At 46.8% G+C, this 21353-nt stretch overlaps 1 protein-coding gene across 1 annotated transcript in view; it reads right to left on the reverse strand.

The window, feature by feature from the left end:
• Window positions 1-21353, reverse strand: part of HTRA1 (HtrA serine peptidase 1) — a 59332-nt gene that overhangs the window by 18354 nt on the left and 19625 nt on the right. Inside the window, exons 2-3 of the mRNA XM_018041506.1 lie at window positions 9553-9652; window positions 8918-9122 (exon numbers count right to left, since the gene is read on the reverse strand). Coding sequence (XP_017896995.1) covers window positions 8918-9122; window positions 9553-9652 — 305 coding nt within the window. The remainder of the gene's footprint in view (window positions 1-8917; window positions 9123-9552; window positions 9653-21353) is intronic.

Raw genomic sequence — 21353 nt, forward strand, 5'->3', positions numbered from 1 at the left:
CTCTTGCTGTTTAAACCGCAAAAGTCAACATTTTTATATGGAAGCCCAAGGGCCAGTGACTGTATATATTCTCTGGCATCAAGAGGAGGAAAAACATCGTCTCACTGAGTGCAACTTGCCTTCCCCATCCGCCAGCTCCTCTGCTTCTATCTGATGACTTCAAGTTGGCTAATGCTGCTACAGTGGTGTTTGGCCAATAAATATTTATGAAAATCAAGGGATATGAAAGTGAATATATGAATGAGTAAACAAATCAGATCTTAAAAGATCCACCAGGATCCTACAATTGGGATTAGGCCAATACTGGGGGTTAGCCAAGGCCTGGCATTTCAGTTTGGGTAACTGACTCTGGATGCAGCCTGGTTTTCAGTCGTCTATGAGGCTGCAGGCTTGGGCCTCAGGTGATAGGAGACAACAAAGGGGAAGGGTGTGGCCTCACTCTGTTTGGTAGCTTCAATGCTCAGCTTCTTGGTATCTGCTGAGCTGAATTGAAGGCAGAGTGGATCCCTCCTACCCAGGACCACTTAAAGTGTGTGTGGCTCCAGAAGCAAGGAAGTTGCCCAGGATATATCATTTTCATATTATTTATTCTAAAAAAATCTTAGAGACGTATGCATGCTAAGTCACTTCAGCGATTCTAGGGACTATAGCCCGCCAGGCTTCTCTGTCCATGGGATTCCCCAGGCAAGATTACTGGAGCGTGTTGTCCTGCATTGGCAGGTGGGTTCTTTACCTCTAGTGCCACCTGGGAAGCCCAAAGATGTATAACTTTCTCTATATAAAAATAATTTGGGTTGGTCAATGACACAGGGCTTATTACAATAAATTAATCCTTACATATCCATGATATAAAATGGCAGCATAAAAAATATTCTAGCCACAGGGCCAATGGTTTCTATGAGTCTCCTGGCAGCCAAAGCAAAGAGGGAAATACCATGAGTCACAGCTTCTCATTATCAGATTGTGGTGTCTTATTTAATAAAAGTAACTCATTAATTAGCACAATTATTATAATAGCCAGTCCTCAACTCACCAGAATGTCTTATTTATGCCTTGCCATGGAAAATGGTTGGTTTTAGGAAAGCACTTTTGGGAAACTACTTCCATCCTGCCATGAATGAGAGGCAACCAGCTCATTATGAACCCTCTGCACTTCTAGACTCTCAGAAACTGACTGCATAAGAAAGTGGAGCTTTCCAGAGAGCGACCAGGAGCCCCAAGGCCAATAAGAGACACAGACAATATGCAGAGGAACCAGTTAACTTGTGTTCTGGAAGCCTCTAGTAAACTCACTGGGAAATAAGGTTGCACTTTGTCCAAGGTCCACATCCTCAGGCTGGGCAGAAAAGGAAAACTAATCAACTCGAGGCCTCCCACTCTTTGCCTTGGCTGGCCTGTCTGTTCTTCCCGTCTCAGTGTGGATGTTCTCTGCTCAGATAAGCCGACAACACCTTCAGAGGGCACCCCAGCCTCCATGCTTCCTACTGCTTTCTCTGCTTGTTCCTTCATTGAACCAATCGCCATATTTATCCAATCTGCCTGTTTCTACACCAAACAGTAAGCTCCATGACTTCTGCCCATTGCTTTTACATCTTCAACACAGTATTTGGTCAAATACATGCTTATGTTAGAGGCTCAGTCCTGGCTGATTCTTTGTGACTCCATGGACGATAGCCCGCCAGGCTCCTCTGTCCATAGGATTCTCCAGACAAGAATACTGAAGCAGGTTGCCATTCCATTCTCCAGGGTATCTTCCCAACCCAGGAATCGAACCCAGGTCTCCTGCATTGTAGGCAGATTCTTTACTGTCTGAGTCCCCAGGGAAGTCCCCAAAATAGATGCTTAACAAATATTTATAGACACCATGTATGAATAAAGAATAAGAGAAACAATGAATAAACCAGACCTTAAAAGATCGTTAGGATTTAAAACTAGATAATAATTCAGAATTCACAAAATTCCTCTCTATCAATGTTACGGAGAAAGAGGTTAAAACTAAAGCCTCTCTGCTTAATCCAGCAAGACCAAAGCATCTTCTTCAGCAAAGAAGCACAGTCCCCACAAGAGCAAATGAGATCAGCTTCTCTGCCCTTTCCCGTGTTACATCGGGCCTCACCTCACTTGGATCTAAAGAGTATATTTCAGTCCAAGCACAGTTGGCTCCTCTAGAGCAAGGTGTTAATCATCTCACATTGGAGTTGGCAATTTTTTTCTGTGAAAGGTCAAAAAGTAATAACTGTTGGCTTCATGGACCAGGTGGCTTCCATTCCAAGTACTCAACTCTGCCGCTGACCAGTAAGAGCAGCTGTAGACTCTACCAAAGCAAACGGGTATGGCTGTGTCTCAATAAAACTTTATTGACAAAAGCAAATGGAGGGCCAGATTTGGACTGCAGGCCACAGCTGGCCAACCCTGGGTCCCAACACACTGCTACACACTAACAAAACTAGCGAATAGAACCAGTGCATGCCCTCCCCCTCGGTGAGGGGACGTTCCCCATGGGACACCTACAAATTCAGTCCCAACAACCTGGGAACTGCTTTGCCAGAACCATAAATAATAGTCTTGGTTGAATTCCCTGAAGAGAAATCACCAAAGTGAAAAAAAAAAAAAAGCATTACCATATTAAGAGAAAAACATAGCCAAAGAATTTCCTTAACAATCAACTAAGTTCTTGAAATGGGGCCAGAAAACACACTAGGGCTCTGGTTTTTGATGGTTTGGGGAACTGAAATATTTTCACATTCCATGAGAAGCTGCAATCAGAACAACGAGGAGCCTCGTCCCCATGAGCCCCTGGGGGAAGGCCGACCCAGAGCAAAAATGCCGGCTTCCAATCCACCGTCTGGATGGACATCATCTAATGAAATATTGATCTGCATCCCCCTAAAGATGGTAAAAAAAATCAATACGGTAACAGGAGCCTCTTAACATCGAGAAGAGTCTGCAGCCTCTTTAGCCAATGCAATGCCAGCCTCTCAGTTCAGGGAGAAAAAAAGAGAGACCACAGGACGCCCAGGACAGAGGGAGTGGAGAAAAGAATTCAAAATGGAAAAACACAGAAGCAAAATACCAGGGTAGCTATGGTACTGGGAGCCGCATTCCAGCCCCTGGTTACTTTACGAGGGTGAGTGACAGACTCCAGAAGACGGGGAGCCGGTCCAGCCCGCACCCTGTGTTATCTGATTCACTTTTGGACAAGCTCGGGCGGCTGAGTCAGCGCCTTCTGACAATCAGGTTGTCTGAGGAGAACTGGCTGGAGGCGGGGGCAGGGGCGGGAAGGGGCATGAGTCACACCTGCACCCGCCACTCCCCTCTCTTGCCACCGTTCCCGGGTCACCTGGACCGTCCTCGCTCCGAGAAGTCGGGGCAGGTCGCCACCAGCGGGCCAGGCTCTGAGAGACGCGCCTGGAGAGAGACCAGAGCTGCTCAGCAGCTCCTGAGACTGGGGGGTGAAGGGTCTGGAACCCTCACTCTCCCAGAGCCATCCGGGTGCTACATTTCACAGTCGGGGGGCGGGAGCGGTCAGCTCTTCTGGCCCCAGCAGCCAGCTCAGCAGGAAAAGGACCCTCTGCCCACAGAGCAGCCCCCCAAGCCCAGAGGTGTCACCTTCAGCCACTTCAAACAGCAGTAGGTGGCATCTGGCCCAAAGATGGTGGCAGACGGTTGCAGGCCTGCAGGGAGAAAACCATTTCACAAGACAGGACAAGCCCACTTCCAAATATCCCCTGGGGTTGCTGACGTCAGGGAGAAGTGCCCACAGAAAACCTCACTGCTCCCAGGGCTCTGAATGACCAAGGACCACAGAGCCCCCAGGACCCGGCAAGGCCACACATTGTCCCAGCTCCAGGAATCAGACGAACACTGCTACTCTGCAGCCTGCCTGCTGTGTGGTCACCTCCACCTCTGAAAGTGGGGAGCAGCCACTGCGGGAGCCCCAGCACCTTCCAGCCCCCCACCCCACCCCCCAAGCCCACAAGCAGCCAGCCTTGCCTCCTCTGAGCGGAGGACTCTGAATTCATCCTCTGCACACGGCTGTTGAGCCCCTACAAGAAGACAAGTGACTAAGATGGCTGTGGCCCTCACACCCCAGCAGCAGAGAGAAACTGGAATCCACAAGTAAACACGACACCTGGGAGGGAAATAAGAACAGTGACGTGAGATCCCCTCTGGGGTTATGCATCCCCAGAGTGAGGAGGGGAGATAGCGACATGGACCCTCCCTGAGTGGGTGTCAGGGAAGGACTGTCGGGGGCAGAATTTAACCTGAGGCCTGAAGGACTGGGGGCTTCCCAGTGGCTCAGCGGTAAAGAATCGGCCTGCAATGCAGGAGCCACAGGAGCCACAGGTTCAATCCCTGGGTCTGGAAGATCCCTGGAGGAGGGCATGGCAACCCACTCCAGTATTCTTGCCTAGAGAATCCCCATGGAGCCTGACGGGCTACAGTCTGTGGCGTCGCGAAGAGTTGTTCGTGACTGTAGCGACTTAGCACGCACACAAGCTGAAGGACCAGAAGGCCACCTATGGAGGAGCTGGAAGGGGCTACACCCCGGGGAAGGCAAGACCAGGGCCCCTAGAGAATAGCCCTGCTTTGTTGGAGGCGGTAGGGGTGTGGAGTAGTGGGGGGTTAGCAGAATGGGGGATGTGTAGAGAGAAGAGTACAGAGGGGAAAATGGGACCCCCAACTGGGTACACCTTTAAATCTCTGGTTAAGTATTTAAGATTTCTCCATAAGCAGAGAGAGAGTGTGAAGGGCTTTGTACAGGCAGATAGGACCTGATCTGAAAGTTGCAGTCCTGGGACAGGGTGGTGGGGGTGGGGGAGGTTGGGGGTGGGGGCACAGATGCTTTTCCACTTCCTGTTTCCTAATCAACACAGCTGGAAAAACAGCTGCAACAAAAGTTACTTTCTTACCTTCTTCAGTATATCCCCAGTACTTATTTTTGTCCTTCACTCTGACCTAAAGAAACCAAATATATTTTTTTCTCTCTTTCTTTTCCTGAACTACTCAGCAAAAAAACGCTGCATGGACAAAACACAGCCTCTGGAGAAAAACATTTTTAAGTGTTCTGCACACACGGCCAGCGTCATGTTCAACACATTTTGGAATCCGTTTTTATCTGAGGCTGAACTAGTTTGCCCTCAAAGCTGCTTTCTATTAAACTGTTTGCAGGCACACTGTCCTTCCTTCCTGCAGCTGGCACCACCTCCCCAGCCCCGGGCGAATGCTGGCCCCCGTCCGTGGCCCCGAGGAAAGGGCAGTGGAAAGACATGTCTGGACAGGCAGGCTGCCTTTGGAGGGGACACCCTCCTTCTCCAGCTTGGCGGGGGCAGCCGCCCTGTTCAGGGAGGTTCCCCCCAAAGGTTCTCCCCTGCTCAGACTCAGCAGGGGAAGTGAGTGCACACGAGCCCGCTCAGCAGTGAGGAGCAAAAACGCTCTTTGGTCACAAGCCCAGAAATGTCTCTGGCAAGCTCAAGCCCAGGCGGGTTTACAGAAGATGTGAGGGGGCCTTGAAGAATGAAAGGGAAAGTAGGCTGGCTGATCAGGCTCTGAAAAGGCAGGAGCTCAGACAGCCCTGGGGTCCCCGGCGGCAGGGGCCATACCGGCTTCCCCGTCATTTTCCTGTGGTTGGCATCCAGTTCCTGCTCCAAGTGAAGGATCTGCTTGGTCTGATGGATCTTGTGTCCCTTGGCCCCAGGGGGGTTGCGGGGGGTGTGCCATGACTGGTGCCCCCACAAGACTGTCTGGTGGGGGGCAGAAATAGATCCAGAAGGAGATGCTGGCCTCTGCGCCCAGAAGACGTGGGCAGTGACCACAGGTGTCCATAGTAATTTCCATTCATTAAAAGTGGCAGGAATAGCACACTCAGGAAGGAGGGTCTCAGTGTTATTGATGGAGAGCCTTTCACATGAAATCCTGGCACTGGAGGAGAAAATGGGCCCACATTATAAGACACCAAGTTAGCCACTGGGCTGGCGTATGTGGGGGGCAGTCACCCCAGTTTCACTGGGTTATGAGCAAATAGCCCTGGGGAGAGTGAGCCATGACCTCAGATGGCAGGCGCCATTTGGAATGAGTTCGATCCTCAAGTTCAAGTTTTGCTGGGCCTGTTCTGCCTCCTCTGAGATTCCCTGCTCTGTTTCTTGCTCCCGAGGTGACACAGTGCAAGGTAAGCTCACTGCCCCCCCAACCCCCATCCCCAGCACTGCAGACACATTTATAAAATCCTGCACTGGGGCACCGTAGTCGTCACTGAATCAAGGGGCTCCTCCCAAACTGAGCCTCATTACAAACCAGTCCCTGCCCCCTCTCCTAAATAATCAATCCTCCGACTAAGGGAACAAAATGGAAAGAGCTGGAAGAGATGTTTTCACTTTCCCCACTTCCAACTACTATCAGCAAAAAAAAAAAAAAACAGTTTAGTCATTGGAAACCAGTCTCTTGTGTGGGTGTCTGCAATTTAATATCCTTTCATTTCCGATTCCATTTTGCAAAGCCACATTACTTCGACTTTAAATTTTCAAGCTCCTTTTTCTGGGGCTAGAAACTCATCTCAAATAGCCTGCTGCTGGCAGGAAGGCTAGCCTCCCGGGAACAGCAAGAGCCAGGTCAGAAACACCCTGCAAAGCTGGTCCATCGAGATAATCCACATCCTGCTGGGACCTGCCAGGGATGGCAGGAGAACCCGCTCCCCACCTCGGCTCAGAAGCTGAAAAGAATATCCCCCGGCCACAGCAGCTGCATGGGATGCGCCCACGAGTGCCAAACATGAAATTACTCAGCGGGAGCAGCTCATGCAGGGTCCAGACCAGCGCCCTGCCTGCAGAGAGAGCCCGCATGGCTGGCTGCCTCCCCAGGGCTGGGGGAGCTGAGTCCTGCGTGTGGCCACAGGATGTGCTATTCTGGCCAGCCTCCTTCCGGTGAGACTACCACATCCTGGACACCTTGCGAGTTGTATGATCCTACACTGGGGTGTGCCAGCCTCCCCATGGGTTATTTAAAGCTGAGCCATCTCATCACACCAAAAGGTCAGGCTTCATCCCTCCGTGGCACTTGGGGAGCCTGGCAGGCTTGCCTGTGTGTGCCCAGTCGCTTCAGCCATGGTCGACTCTTTGCGACCCTATGGACCACAGCCGGCCAGGCTCCTTGGTTCATGGGACTCTCCAGACATGAATACCGGAGTGGGTTGCCATGCCCTCCTCTAAGGTGATCTTCCCGACCCAGGGATCCGAACCGCGTCTCCTGTGGGAAGCCCTCTGTCCAGCTTAGGAGGTTATAATTTCACCACAGTATTAGCTATGTGGTCTCAGGCGGGTGACTTAAGCTCTCTGAATCCCTATTCCTTCCTATGTAAAATGGGAATGATAAAAGCCATTGACAGAACAGGTGAAAGTTATAAATGAAGGCAGAGCCTGGTCCAGTTTTGGAGCTTATCAAACAGAAGTTAGTATGACTATACTATGACCCATAAACACATTTTGAAGGATGAGTTGTTACAGAAATCCCATGGTAACCTAACAGAAATAGTATGCAATCGAGACCTCTCTAGAGGTCAGTTACCTACGCTGGGCACAGGGCCTGTTTCTGCTCTGATCAACAGCACAAACGAAAACAGCCTGTGCTATTTCACCGTGGTCTGACTTCACAGCTCAGATCAGGTAAAAGACACAGAGAGCCGGAAAAGAAGACCACTCTCTGCCTCTCAGTTTATGACCTTCTCCTGGTCCAGAAACAAGATTCCAATCTATCCCTATTCCTCCTTCCAGATGAAGTCTGAAAAATAACAAAGTGCGGAAAAACCAGAAAATTCAATCTCACTAGGTACTTGCCGCTTAGCAAACCAAACCTCTGTTATCAACATACCAACAAATGGGAACTGCTGATGGTCTGATAAAAACTGGACTTGATTTCAGCCAAGATTTTGGGCTTCCCAGGTGGCACTAATGACAAAGAACCCGGCTGTCAAATGTAGGAGCTATAAGAGACACGGGTTCAATCCCTGGGTCAGGAAGATCCCCCGGAGGAGGGCATGGCAACCCACTCCAGTATTCTTGCCTGGAGAATCCCATGGACAGAGAAGCCTGGTGGGCTGCAGTCCATAGGGTCGCATAAAGTTGGACACAACTGAAGCAACTTAGCATGCACACATGAAGATTTTGCTAAACAAATCAACAGAACAAAAATGACTACAAGGAGAATATTTCAACAGAAAGCAAGCCATTTCCCAAACTGAGCTCTTTACATCTCAATTAAAAAAAAAAATTCTATGCTCAGATAGTTGTAGTTCAGAGTCACACTCTTGCAGGAGGATCCTATGCACATCAGCATATGTAAAGCTTTGAGAAGTGCTATGAGGACAAAATCTATTAGCTTTAATTCAAGGTTTCCAAAACTTTTTTGAGTGTGAAATACTGTTTTAAAACACATCTAGTAACTTTGCAAAAGCCCAGTGTGGGAGACCTGGTTTGTTTTCAGAGTAGCTGTTTCCATGCTAATGATGGTTAACTTCAAAACCCAGTAAATTCTTTATACGTGGTGAGTGCACGAAAGAACACAAATCTGTAGCAACAGTTGCCTGAGGGGTAGGAATGGAACGGAAACTCAGTTTTCACTGCTTACCTACCCATTTCTTCATAAGCCTACTGCTTTGATAAAAATTTAGAACACTATTATTAAAACTCTGACCTTATAGCCTGCTTATTCAAGAAGCTTCCGTGCGATCCCACCCTTTCCCGACCCCAGGCCACACTCAGCATCTCCCAAATGCTCTCCTTTGATCCAGACCTAACTGGCTCCGTCCCACTTGAGAAACTCACAAAATCAGGGAGTTCTGGTGTGTCTTTTGAATCTCCGGACTTAGCCAAGCGTCAGCCAAGGCACCTGAGAACTTGGTCCTGCAGGTGGGGAACACACCTACCTGATGGTCAATTTTGATAAGGGCAATGTCCGCCTTCTCATCCACATCTTTGATCTTGGCCTCATAGGTGGCGCCATTCTTCAGCTCGACTTTGACCCGATGCTTGTTGGTTACCACGTGGGCGTTTGTTACAATCAGTCCATCTTCGGACACGATGAATCCAGACCCACTGGCCACCGGCACTTCCCTCTTAGAAAAAGGAAGCCTAGAACCAAAAAGAGTACCTGGTTAAAGCTGAAACATTTAAAGTCAACCCTCTGACACACTGATGCGTCAGCTCTAAGACAGCAACAGACACTTATCACTAGCAATTGTTACTCTGCACAATGGCTTTATTAAACTTTAAAAGATAGTATGTTAGACTGACTTTTATTCACATCCCAAACTTCCACTTAGAAAATATTCTTAGGGAATCTCTTCAGAACCGGAGGCTCTTAAAACATCTTAGAAGGGTCAAGAATGTAGATTTCAATAGGCAACCAGGAAAACATCCCAAGGGAGATGCTTATCTTCTTGTAGGACTGTATTCAGTGACACTCTAAAGTGTCTCAGAAATAGCTCTGATGTTTTGCTTATGGCAGCAGTTTTGGTGGGAGCTTCAGAGACTGGGGGAAAAAAAGGAAGGTGCTCTTTACTTGCGAAACAGTTCGATGTGAACCACGGCAGGAGCTATCTTCTCCACGACATCGGCAATAAAGTTGTATTTATGGCGCAGACTGTTGGGATCTTCCTGACCTAAGAACAGAAACAAAGGCAAGACACTTAAAGATCCTGTGCTCTGTGTTGTGGGTCAGAAGAACTAAAAAAGGAGGGTGAAGACAAGATCCCAGACCTGGGCTCACAGACAAAGATCTTTCCAGCACTTGAGGAAATTCCCACTCACATGCATGTGCGTCTGTGCTGAGTCACTTGAGTCGTGTCTGACTCTTGGCTCTTGGCGATCCTATGAACTGTAGCCCACCAGTCTCCTCTGTCCATGGGATTCTCCAGGCAAGAATACTGGACTGGGTTGCCATGCCCTCCTTCAGGGGATCTTGCCAACCCAGGGATTGAACCCGTATCTCCTACGGCTCCTGCATTGCAGGTGGATTCATTACCACTGAGCCACCAGGGAAGCCCCAGATGAGGCAGCAACACCCACCAAAGATGACCTGCTTGCTTGGCTTCCCTGGTCTCAACTGTTTCATCACAAAAACGTTGACCCAGAGGCATCAGCAGATACCTGGGCCCACCTCCAACAGCGGGTGGCCCAAGGGTCACCTTGACATACCATCCACCAGTGTCCCTTCCCAGACTCCCCCAGAACCACACAGCAGCCCTTCTCAGCATACCACCACCGTCGAGGGGAGGGTTGAAGCTGTTTCTGATGAGATGCCCATCAGATGTTAGAGATTGAAGAGGCTACTATGAAAAAGCACTAAGGCAAAGGCACAGATAGTGTCTTCCCCTCTGTCCCCACAGAAGTTTTCCATCTTAATCATTCACTCCACTCCTCCCACCCCAAGACATCCCAGGCCAAAAGATGCCTTGATTCTACTGGGGGGAAAAAAAGGGAAAAATCCAATGACCAAAATTCTCTGTGTAAACATATGCACTATAATTAGGGAATCCCCATACCGTGGGCATTTACAAAGCCACTTTCAGACAAAGCTATCACAGATCCCACATACGGTTTCGAGGAAGGCAAGAAGTTAGTTGCCACCAACCCAATGCATGCACCCATAGCACCTGACTCAGAAATGAGCTACTGGAGACTCAGGGTACCGAGTTCCCATTCTGTGGGTACCTGAGTGGCAGAGGCAGTCTGAGCCTCTTACTTTGACCCCAAACCTGTGCCACCTGGTCATACCCCTAGTCTCTCTGCTTGGACGGCAGAGGAGGTCCAGGTCAGTCTGCAGCCAAGAATCCCACACCCTGCCTTCCCCTCCTCTCTGCCTCAGCCGTGAGTCTAGCTCAGGGCTGCACCCAGTGCTCTGCCAGCCACATTGCCACCCAGCCCGGCGGGGAGGGGACTCACAGGGAGATTCCAGAAACCTACAAAGAAATTTGACAGAGAAATCTAAAAATTTTTAAATGGGGCTGGTTGTGTCTTTTCTTATTACATCTTGGTAGTAATTCATTTTTAGCATATGCTATGAACATATTGATCCATGATGGGTAGGAAATAACGAGGAAAGAAACCCTGATCCTTCACCACAGATGGTCTGAGAGGCCCTGGTCTGCCTCTCTGCCCATTCACACAGTGGGGTTTGCAAGAAGCCTGAAGTTTCAAAGGAAACCACTGGCCTGCAAAACTGCCGCTCACAAACAAAGGGTCTGTGCAGCCCACCCCCAATGCACACACACGCACACACACACTAAAACCCACACCTACACTTACACATTCATGAATACATGCTCACACACACATATACATACACTCACTCTCATACTCATGAGCATACATACACACACACTCACATGTATACACATACACACACATATAAAGATATCCACACACCCTCATGCACACACATATATACAAACTCCATCTGACTCTTACTGAAACACAGCTTCATATACACACACACACTCTTACATTCTCACATAGACCCAGTTACGTTCACATATACCCACATACATGCACTCCTACACTACATACACACAGAATGCCTCCACGCCTGGGGCACAGCCATGGCTCCAGGCTGTGAAACCTGTGACATTCTCAAGTCCTCTATGGCTCTTGGAACTGTGTATCCACAGGCATCCCCAGTGGCTGTGTGACCCCACCAGGGACCTCAGTTCTCAGCTCTATACTCCTGGGCACAGGGACATCTTGGGGACCAGCCTGCCTCTCCCAACTTTCCTTCCTGGAAGTGAGAGACCATCAAAAAACAAAGGGCCCCTCTCTGTCCCAGCTCCTGGACTCTGCACTGCTTTATTTCAGGGCTGGAATCCACTCCCCTTCTGCACAGCTTGATTTTTCTAAGGTACAGGAAAAGGTCTGCAACTACTAGGCAAGATTAACTAACTCAGCATATTTACAGTAGCATCATTTTTGTTATTTTGGTTTTCAGGGCCCTTTCATATTATACTATCAGAAAACCTTCCCTCATGATCCCCTCAGAGAAGGCAATGGCACCCCACTTTAGTACTCTTGCCTGGAAAATCCCATGGACACAGCAGCCTGGTGGGCTGCAGTCTATGGGGTCGCAAAGAGTCAGACACGACTGAGCGACTTCACTCTCACTTTTCCTTTCATGCATTGGAGAAGGAAATGGCAACCCATTCCAGTGTTCTTGCCTGGAGAATCCCAGGGACAGGGGAGCCTGGTGGGCTGCCGTCTATGGGGTTGCACAGAGTCGGACACGACTGAAGCGACTTAGCAGCAGCAGCAGCATGATCCCCTTTCTGTGGAAGAGGAAAATTGGATATTGTTCCCATGTGCTTTAGAACTGTGGTGCTAGAGAAGACTCTTGACAGTCCCTTGGACTACAAGGAGATCAAACCAGTCCATCCTAAAGGAAATCAACCCTGAATACACACTGGAAAGGCTGACACTGAAGCTCCAATACTTTGGCCACCTGATGTGAAAAGCTGACTTGTTGGAAAAGATCTGGATGCTGGGAAAGATAGCAGGCAGGAGGAGAAGGGGTTGACAGAGGATGAGATGGTTGGATGGCATCACCGACTCAATGGACATGAATTTGAGCAAGCTGCAGGAGATGGTGAAGGACAGGGAAGCCTGGCAAGCTGCAGTCCATGGGGGTCACAAAGAGTCAGACACAACTGAGCAGCTGAACAACAACAACAACCTTTAGAGAAACTGAGGCTCACAGACAATAAATGACTTCTACATAGACACTGAATTTCCTTCACAGAGTGTATGAATCACAAAAAAACCTGAGCAAAAATACATTTCTAGCCCCAAACATATCTGCTGTCCTCCCAGGATTCCAGGTAGTTGTGGTGACTTAACTGGTGTGTCTCTCCAAGTTCTCCAATGGGAGAAATAAATAAGGGGATAGAAACATTCCTCCCCTACTCAGAACCTGGCAAACATCACCCAGAGACAGCTGTAAACAAGTACCTCTGGGCTTCCTTGGACCTGCTCCCTGGGAAAGGCCAAGAGAAGGCTTAACTCCAAGACCTGCAGCCCCAGGGAAGTGTGGAGATTCTGAGAACCTCACAAGAAGGACAGTTACTAAAGCCCTGCCACTAAAAATCATCCCCTCGCTTCCTCTTTCTACTTCCCACAAAGGCCTGGGAGAATCTGCCCACATCAGGGATGAAAATGAGCATGGGTTTTTCCAGCTAAAATGAGAAGCAGTTGCTTTCTCACACCCACTAGAGAAAGGGGCTCCAGGGTCTATCCACCTGGGACAGCAATGTGGGAGAGCAGTGTCCAGAGCTAGCTTGGACACCAGAAGGCCCGGGTTCCAGCCACAGCCTACTGGGTGGTCTCCATTTCCCCATCTGTAAAATGGGGCCAATTACCTCTAGAATGAGCTGTGAAGTCTATTCCCACTCCAACATTCTATGATCTAATCCCTGTCTCTCCCTCTCATTCCAACATGCTACAGCAAGAGAAAGAGATAGTGGAATCTGAGATTGGGCACAGTTCAGTTCAGTTCAGTCACTCAGTCGTGTCTGACTCTTTGCAACCCCATGAATCCCAGCACGCCAGGCCTCCCTGTCCATCACCAACTCCTGGAGTTTACCCAAACTCATGTCCATCAAGTCAGTGATGCCATTCAGCCTTCTCATCCTCTGTCATCCCCTTCTCCTCCTGCCCCAATCCCTCCCAGCATCAGGGTTTTTTCCAATGAGTCAACTCTTCGCATGAGCTGGACAAAGTACTGGAGTTTCAGCTTCAGCATCAGAGGACTCGCCTAATTCTGCAGATGAGTAAACAGAACACAGGGGCAGTGGGAACACAGACCACACTGAGAAGCCCAAGGGACAAGTCTTAATTGTGCAGCTTAGATGAAAATGCAACAAGTTACCTCTATTATCATTGGTGGATCCGTGTCAATGGGAGAAATAAATAGAGCAGAAACAACTGAACCAAAGTAGAATCAACCAGTAGTCCAAAGATGGGCAAAACATCAAGCCAAAGAAGTGTTTGCCTTCTCCAAACACAGTTTTCAAATGAGGAATAAAAGGGTCGCTGCACTCAATATGCCAGCAAATTTGGAAAACTCAGCAGTGGCCACAGGACTGGAAAAGGTCAGTTTTCATTCCAATCCCAAAGAAAGGCAATGCCAAAGAATGCTCAAACCACCACACAATTGCACTCATCTCACACGCTAGTCAAGTAATGCTCAAAATTCTCCAAGCCAGGCTTCAGCAATACATGAACTGTGAACTTTGAGATGTTCAAGCTGTTTTTAGAAAAGGCAAAGGAACCAGAGATCAAATTGCCAACATCCGCTGGATCATCAAAAAAGCAAGAGAGTTCCAGAAAAACATCTATTTCTGCTTTATTGACTATGCCAAAGCCTTTGACTGTGTGGATCACAATAAACTGTGGAAAATTCTGAAAGAGATGGGAATACCAGACCACCTGACCTGCCTCTTGAGAAACCTATATGCAGGTCAGGAAGCAACAGTTAGAACTGGACATGGAACAACAGACTGGTCACAAATAGGAAAAGGAGTATGTCAAGGCTGTATATTGTCACTCTGCTTATTTAACTTCTATGCAGAGTACATCATGAGAAATGCTGGGCTGGAAGAAACACAAGCTGGAATCAAGATTGCCGAGAGAAATATCAATAACCTCAGATATGCAGACGACACCACCCTTATGGCAGAAAGTGAAGAGGAACTAAAAAGCCTCTTGATGAAGGTGAAAGAAGAGAGTAAAAAAGTTGGCCTAAAGCTCAACATTCAGAAAATGAATTTCATGGCATCTGGTCCCATCACTTAATGGGAAATAGATGGGGAAACAGTGGAAAAAGTGTCAGACTTTATTTTGGGGGGGTTCCAAAATCACTGCAGATGGTGACTGCAGCCATGAAATTTAAAGACGCTTACTCCTTGGAAGAAAAGTTATGACCAACCTAGATAGCGTACTGAAAAGCAGAGACATTACTTTGCCAACAAAGGTCCGTCTAGTCAAGGCTATGGTTTTTCCAGTAGTCATGTATGGATGTGAGAGTTGGACTGTGAAGAAAGCTGAGCACTGAAGAATTGATGCTTTTGAACTGTGGTGTTGGAAAAGATTCTTGAGGGTCCCTTGGACTGCAAGGAGATCCAACCAGTCCATTCTGAAGGAGATCAGCCCTGGGGTTTCTTTGGAGGGAATGATGCTGAAGCTGAAACTCCAGTACTTTGGCCACCTCATGCAAAGAGTTGACTCATTGGAAAAGACTCTGATACTGGGAGGGATTGGGGGCAGGAGGAGAAGGGGACGACAGAGGATGAGATGGCTGGATGGCATCACTGACTCGATGGACGTGAGTCTGACTGAACTCCGGGATTTGATGATGGACAGGGAGCCCTGGCGTGCTGGGATTCATGGGGTCGCTAAGAGCTGGACCCGACTGAGCAACTGAACTGAACTGAAGAGCAGCTTGACTCGGTGTTAGAGTCTGTTTCCATTTAAAAGTTGTCCATCAAACCAGAGGAAGCTGCTGCTGCTGCCTCATGGTCTTTAGAAACCCTTGTTGGCCCCATCTGCTGTGATTTCAACTGTGAGTCAACCACCTTCCTCCCAGAGGGGTCAGCTTGGGTGGAGAATTCCAGAGATGGACCTGTCTCTGCCATGACCCACTCTCTGAGTGATGGAGACAGACAGAGACCTGGGGCATCCAAGCCAGTCAGCATGGGGAGGATGGGTCACAGCACCAGCTCTGGTCTCAGAAGGATCAGAGTGAGACATCTGGTCCAGGACTTCCTGGTTGTGTGACCTTAGGCGGAAGGCTCCTCCAAGTCTTATCTGGTGGTCTAGTTGTTAAGTTGTGTCTTCACTCTGACTCTTGTGACCTCATGGACTGTATAGCCCTCCAGAGACCTCTGTCCATGGGATTTTTCAGGCAAGGATACTAGAGTGGGGTGCCATTTCCTTCTCCAGGGGATCTTTCTGACCTGCACCCCGGTCTCCTGCACTGCAGGAGGATTCTTTACCAACTAAGCTACCAGCAAAGCCCATCTACTTCCGTGTGTGTGTGATTTTTTTATTTCAAAGGTTTTTTTTGATGTAGACCGTTTTTCAAAAGTCTTTATTGAATTTGTTATAATATTGCTTCTGTTTTATGTTTTGGGGTTTTTTTTTGGCCCCAAGGCATGTGAGATCTTAGCTCCCCAATGAGGGACTGACTGGCACCCCATGCATTGGGAAGTAAAGTCTTAACCACTTGACCGCCAAGGAAGTCTCCTACTTCCACGTGTTTTTGTCACTGACTTTATGAGCTACTGTGTATGATAAAGTGCTTGGCCAAGTTACAGCACAGCTTAAAAATAAAAAAAAATTTTTTTAAAGAACTGGCAGAGGTGCTCAGTAGGCAGCTCCAGACAGGGTTGAGCACCAATTACCTCTGCAGCACAGCAGAAAAGTAAAGAGAGAGGTGAATATGTCCAGAGAACCCCTCTCCCAACCTCGGCAAATGTGTGTATGTCTTAGGAGACTCCTCCTAACAGGGCCATTACGGCCACCAGCGCAGAGGCAGAGAGCAAAGGGAAACGGTGTGGTAAGCCAGTTTTTCTGGCTTTGATGTGTACCTCCATTCCCCAGCTTGTAAGAGCGCCCCATAGCCACTGCAGAGCTAGATGAGAGCTGGGTCAACAGAACAGCCTCACCTGAACCGAAGCCCAGTTGCACTCTCAGATTCCCCTGGAGCAACCAAGCTGCCCCAGAAGACAAATATAACTCCCTCTGCAAAGTGAGAGCCTTGTTTAATTAGGCCAGAACCGACATGGCAGAAGGTAATGAGGTTGGGAAATCTCAAGCAGAGTCAAGGCCTGGAACTTCTAGCTGCTCCCTTATCACAGAAAGCTAGAATTGGCTGGCATTCAGTAATGGCCAGCCATTTATAAAAAGCTGGCAACTCAGAAGCATGAAAGTAAGGTATTATCTACATTCCTGATTAATGTAAAAAAGATAAAAGACAAAAAGTGGCCAACGTACGGAGTCCAAAAGGGAGCATCACTACAGATCCTACAGACATTAAAAGTATGATAAGGAAATATCATGAACAAAATCATGCACATAAATTCTACAGCTCAGATAAAATGGACAGATTTTTTTTAAGCCATAATCTATCAACACTCACTCAAGAAGATACTGATAATCCAAACAACACTATATCTGGTAAAAAAAAAAAATTATATCTGTAGTTAAAAACCTTTCCACAAAGAAAATGTCAGGCCCATAGGACTTCATTGGTGCATTCCACCAAACATTTAAGGAAAAAACAATACTAACATTTCACAAACTTTCTCCAAAAACAGAAGAAGGAAACTACTATCCAACTTATTTTATGAACTCAACATTACTCTAATATAAAAGCCAACAATATCATAAGAAAATTATAGGCTAATATCCAATATGAACATAGACTAGTATTAGTTGCTCAGTCATGTCCCAATTTTGCAACCCCATGGACTGTGGCCCACCAGGTTCCTATGTCCATGGGATTCTCCAAGCAAAGATACTGGAGTGGGTTGCCATGCCCTTCTCCAGAGGATCTTCCCAACATAGGGATCAAACCCAGGTCTCCTGTATTATGAGTATTCTTTACCATCTGAGCCACAAGGGAAGCCCAAACAGAGACTAAATGTCCTTAAATTTTTTAACAAATGGAATTTATCAATATAATAAAAAGGATACCATATCATGATTAAGTGAGGCTTATCCAAGGAAAGGATAAATACAGTTTGTGTAACATCTGAAAATCAAGCAATGTAATTCACTATTCAGTTCAGTTCGGCTGCTCAATCATGCCCGACTTTTTGCAACTCCACATATTAACGTATTAAAAGAGAAAACCTGAACAATCATCTCAATAGATTAAAAAAAAAAGACTCTACAAAATTGAATATCCATTCATGATTAAAAAAATAAAACCAACCTCAGCAAACTAGAACTAAAAGAGACTTTCCTCAATTTGACAAAAGGGATCAAAACAAAACCCCCTAAAACTAACATCATACTTAATGGTGAAAAAATAGATGCTATGCAAGAGATACAGGTTCTATCTCTGGGTCTAGAAGATCCCCTGGAGAAGGAAATAGCAACCTGCTCCAATGTTCTTGCCTGGAAAATTCCATGGACAAAGGAGCCTGGCAGGTTACCATCCATGGAGTTTCAAAGAATGGGACATGACTGAGTGACTAAGCATAGCACACACAGCTAAAAATGAGAACAAGGCAAGGACATCTATTCAATATTTTATTAAAGTCTTAGAATAATTAATTAGAAAAATAAATTTAAAGGCATAGAGATTGGAAAGGAGAACATAGGACTGTCTTTATTTGCAGATGACATTAAGGGTCTACAAAAAAAAGAATCTATAACTATATTACCTAGAATAAGAGAGTTTATCAACATCACAGGGTAACACGTCAATATGTACAATTAATTGTATCTCTATGCATTATCAGTACACAACTGGAAACTGAAATTTTTTTAAATATCAATTATAACACCACCAAAAATATTAAATACTTGGGTGCTGTGCTTCGTCACTCAGTCATGTCCAACTCTTTGAGACCCCCAAGGACTGTAGCCCACCAGGCTCCTCCATCCATGGCGTTTTCCAGGCAAGAATACTGGAGCAGGTTGCCATTTCCTTCTCTGACTCTGACTCAGGATTGAGCTCACATCTCTTGCATCTCCTGCATCGGCAGGCAGGTTTTTTACCACTAGCACCACCTGGGAAGCCCATTAAATACTTAGGAAAATGTTTAATAAAGTATGTGCAAGACCTGTACACCAAAAGCTGCAAAGCACTGCTGAAATAAAGAAAATGTAAATAAATGGACAGAGACATCACACTGTGTCAGAGGATTCCCTCTTATTAAGCTATCAATTCTCTCAAAATTGATCTATGGCCCAGGTTTGATCCCTGGTCAGGGAACTAGATCCCACATACCTCAACATAGTCCCAGTGAAAAACCCCAGCAGGAAATTTTGCAGAAACTGACAAGTTATTTCTAAAATTTATGTGCAAAGCAAAGAATGCAGGATATCAAAATGACTCTCGAGAGAACTGAAAGGTTCACTACGTGATTTTATTTCAAACAGAAAATTTTCCAATAACTAAGATTAGCAGAATGATGTCATGACATTTTACAAAGACGGAGCTTTCCACTTACCTAGTAAATATTTATCATTACTGATTTTAACACAACCAATGACCCATTAAGAGCAGCCATTTCCTATAGTTCTAAGAGTTTTAAAATAGATTCCTATCCAAAGATAATAAATGATTCATCTTTCTTCTTTATAAACCACTGCTGCTGCTCCTGCTGCTAAGTCACTTCAGTCGTGTCCGACTCTGTGCAACTCCATAGACAGCAGCCCACCAGGCTCCCCCGTCCCTGGGATTCTCAAGGCAAGAACACTGGAGTGGGTTGCCATTACCTTTTCCAATGCACGAAAGTGAAGAGTGAAAGTGAAGTCGCTCCTAGCGACTCCTAGCGACTCCATGGACTGCAGCCTACCAGGCTCCTGCGTCCATAGGATTTTCCAGGCAAGAGTACTGGAGTGGGGTGCCATTGCCTTCTATGAGTCATGCACAAAACTCTGCAAATGTTGCTTCCTTGGAACTCTCATCTCTGGGGTTTTACAAGTAATACTTCTTAACTATTTTCAACAACCTCCTAATAGGAGGAGAGGGAAACGCACACATACTGTTGATAAGTTCCAATGTTTATTATCAAAATTAGAATAACAGGGACTTCCCTGCTGGTCCAGTGGCTAAGACTACATGATCTCAATGCTAGAGGCCCAGGTTTGATCCCTGATCAGGGAACTAGATCCCACAAAGCTCAACAAACAGTAACGATCCCCTGTGCCACAACTAAGACCTGGCACAGCCAAATGAATATTTTTGCAAAAAAAAAAAAAAAAACTAGAATAGCAGACACTTCCATTATAAAGTGTTTACTGAATAAAGGCCAGGCAGTAAGTTAAGTATTTGACATACGTTATCACATTGAAGTTATCACACTGGCTGCAGTGAAAATGAAAATCGCATTGAGGGGGCTATGAATCAAAGGACAGACTTTTATCTGTGTTTCTCTCCAAAGATTTGACACACAACCGCACATGTGCTTTAAATACATTAAAACATGTGCTTCTTTCATCTTTAAGGCAAAACAGTCAGGTAAAGATAAGGTGTGAAGCAGGAAGCAATCTTTCCAATCCTAATGCATTCATTCTCAAACTCAGCCCAGAGACACCCCAGAGTGTCATAGCAAACTCCCAGGATATTTCAAGTTTCCTGGGAAAACACTGTTGGACACCTTGAGAACAAGCTCTCGGCAGTTCACAGTCTCAACATCAGATTGCATTACATTTTTTCAGCCATTCCGTACGTTTGTGAATCTGGATGTCAGGTGGTGGTGGTCTCTGTGATTAAAAGCAAGTACCATACAAAAATCAATGTTGAATTGGAAATGGGTGGAACTGTCCAATCGGAATCTAAGATTTGAGAGGCTGTGTGGCTCCCAGTGAGTGTGCATAGATCATTTGTATTAATTTTGTAAGTAACTGTGGAGAGTGACTAATAAAATTAAAATGTCGTTTTTCTTTCTTGTGTATTTGGCTGTGCTGGGTCTTAGTTGGGGTACTCGGGATCTTGGCGATCTTCGTTGCAGTCTGCGGCATCTTTAGTTGCAGCATGCAAACTCTTAGTTGTGGCATGTGGGACCTAATTCCCCTGAGCAGGGATCAAACCCAAGCTCTCTGCACTGGGAGGGCAGAGTTTTAGCCACTGGACCACCAGGGAAGTCCCTCTTTCTTTTCCTTTTTTTGTCAAATGACTACTATGCTACAAGGACACAAAAACTTATTAAGTTGTTGCGACCTAACTATCAGATAAATGGAACTGTCAGCTCCTTTTGGCCCAGTGTTGTTGTTCAGTCGCTCTGTCCTGTCCGACCCTTTGTGACCCGGTGGACTACAGCACACCAAGCTTCCCTGTCCTTCACCATCTTCTGGAGCTTGCTCAAACTCATGTCCATTGAGTCAGTGATGCCATCCCACCATCTCATTCTCTGTCTCCCCTCCTCCTCCCGCCTTCAATCTTTCCCAGCATCAGGGTCTTTTCTAATGAGTTGGTTCTTCGCATCACGTGGCCAAAGTACTGGAGCTTCAGCTTCAGCATCAGCCCTTCTAATGAATATTCAGGGTTGATTTCCTTTAGGATTGACTGGTTGGATCTCCTTGCTGCCCCAGGGACTCTCAAGAGTCTTCTCCAACACCACAGTTCAAATGCATCAATTCTTC

This window comes from Capra hircus, chromosome 26 (assembly GCF_001704415.2).
Source record: "Capra hircus breed San Clemente chromosome 26, ASM170441v1, whole genome shotgun sequence".
Taxonomy (NCBI): Eukaryota; Metazoa; Chordata; class Mammalia; order Artiodactyla; family Bovidae; genus Capra; species Capra hircus.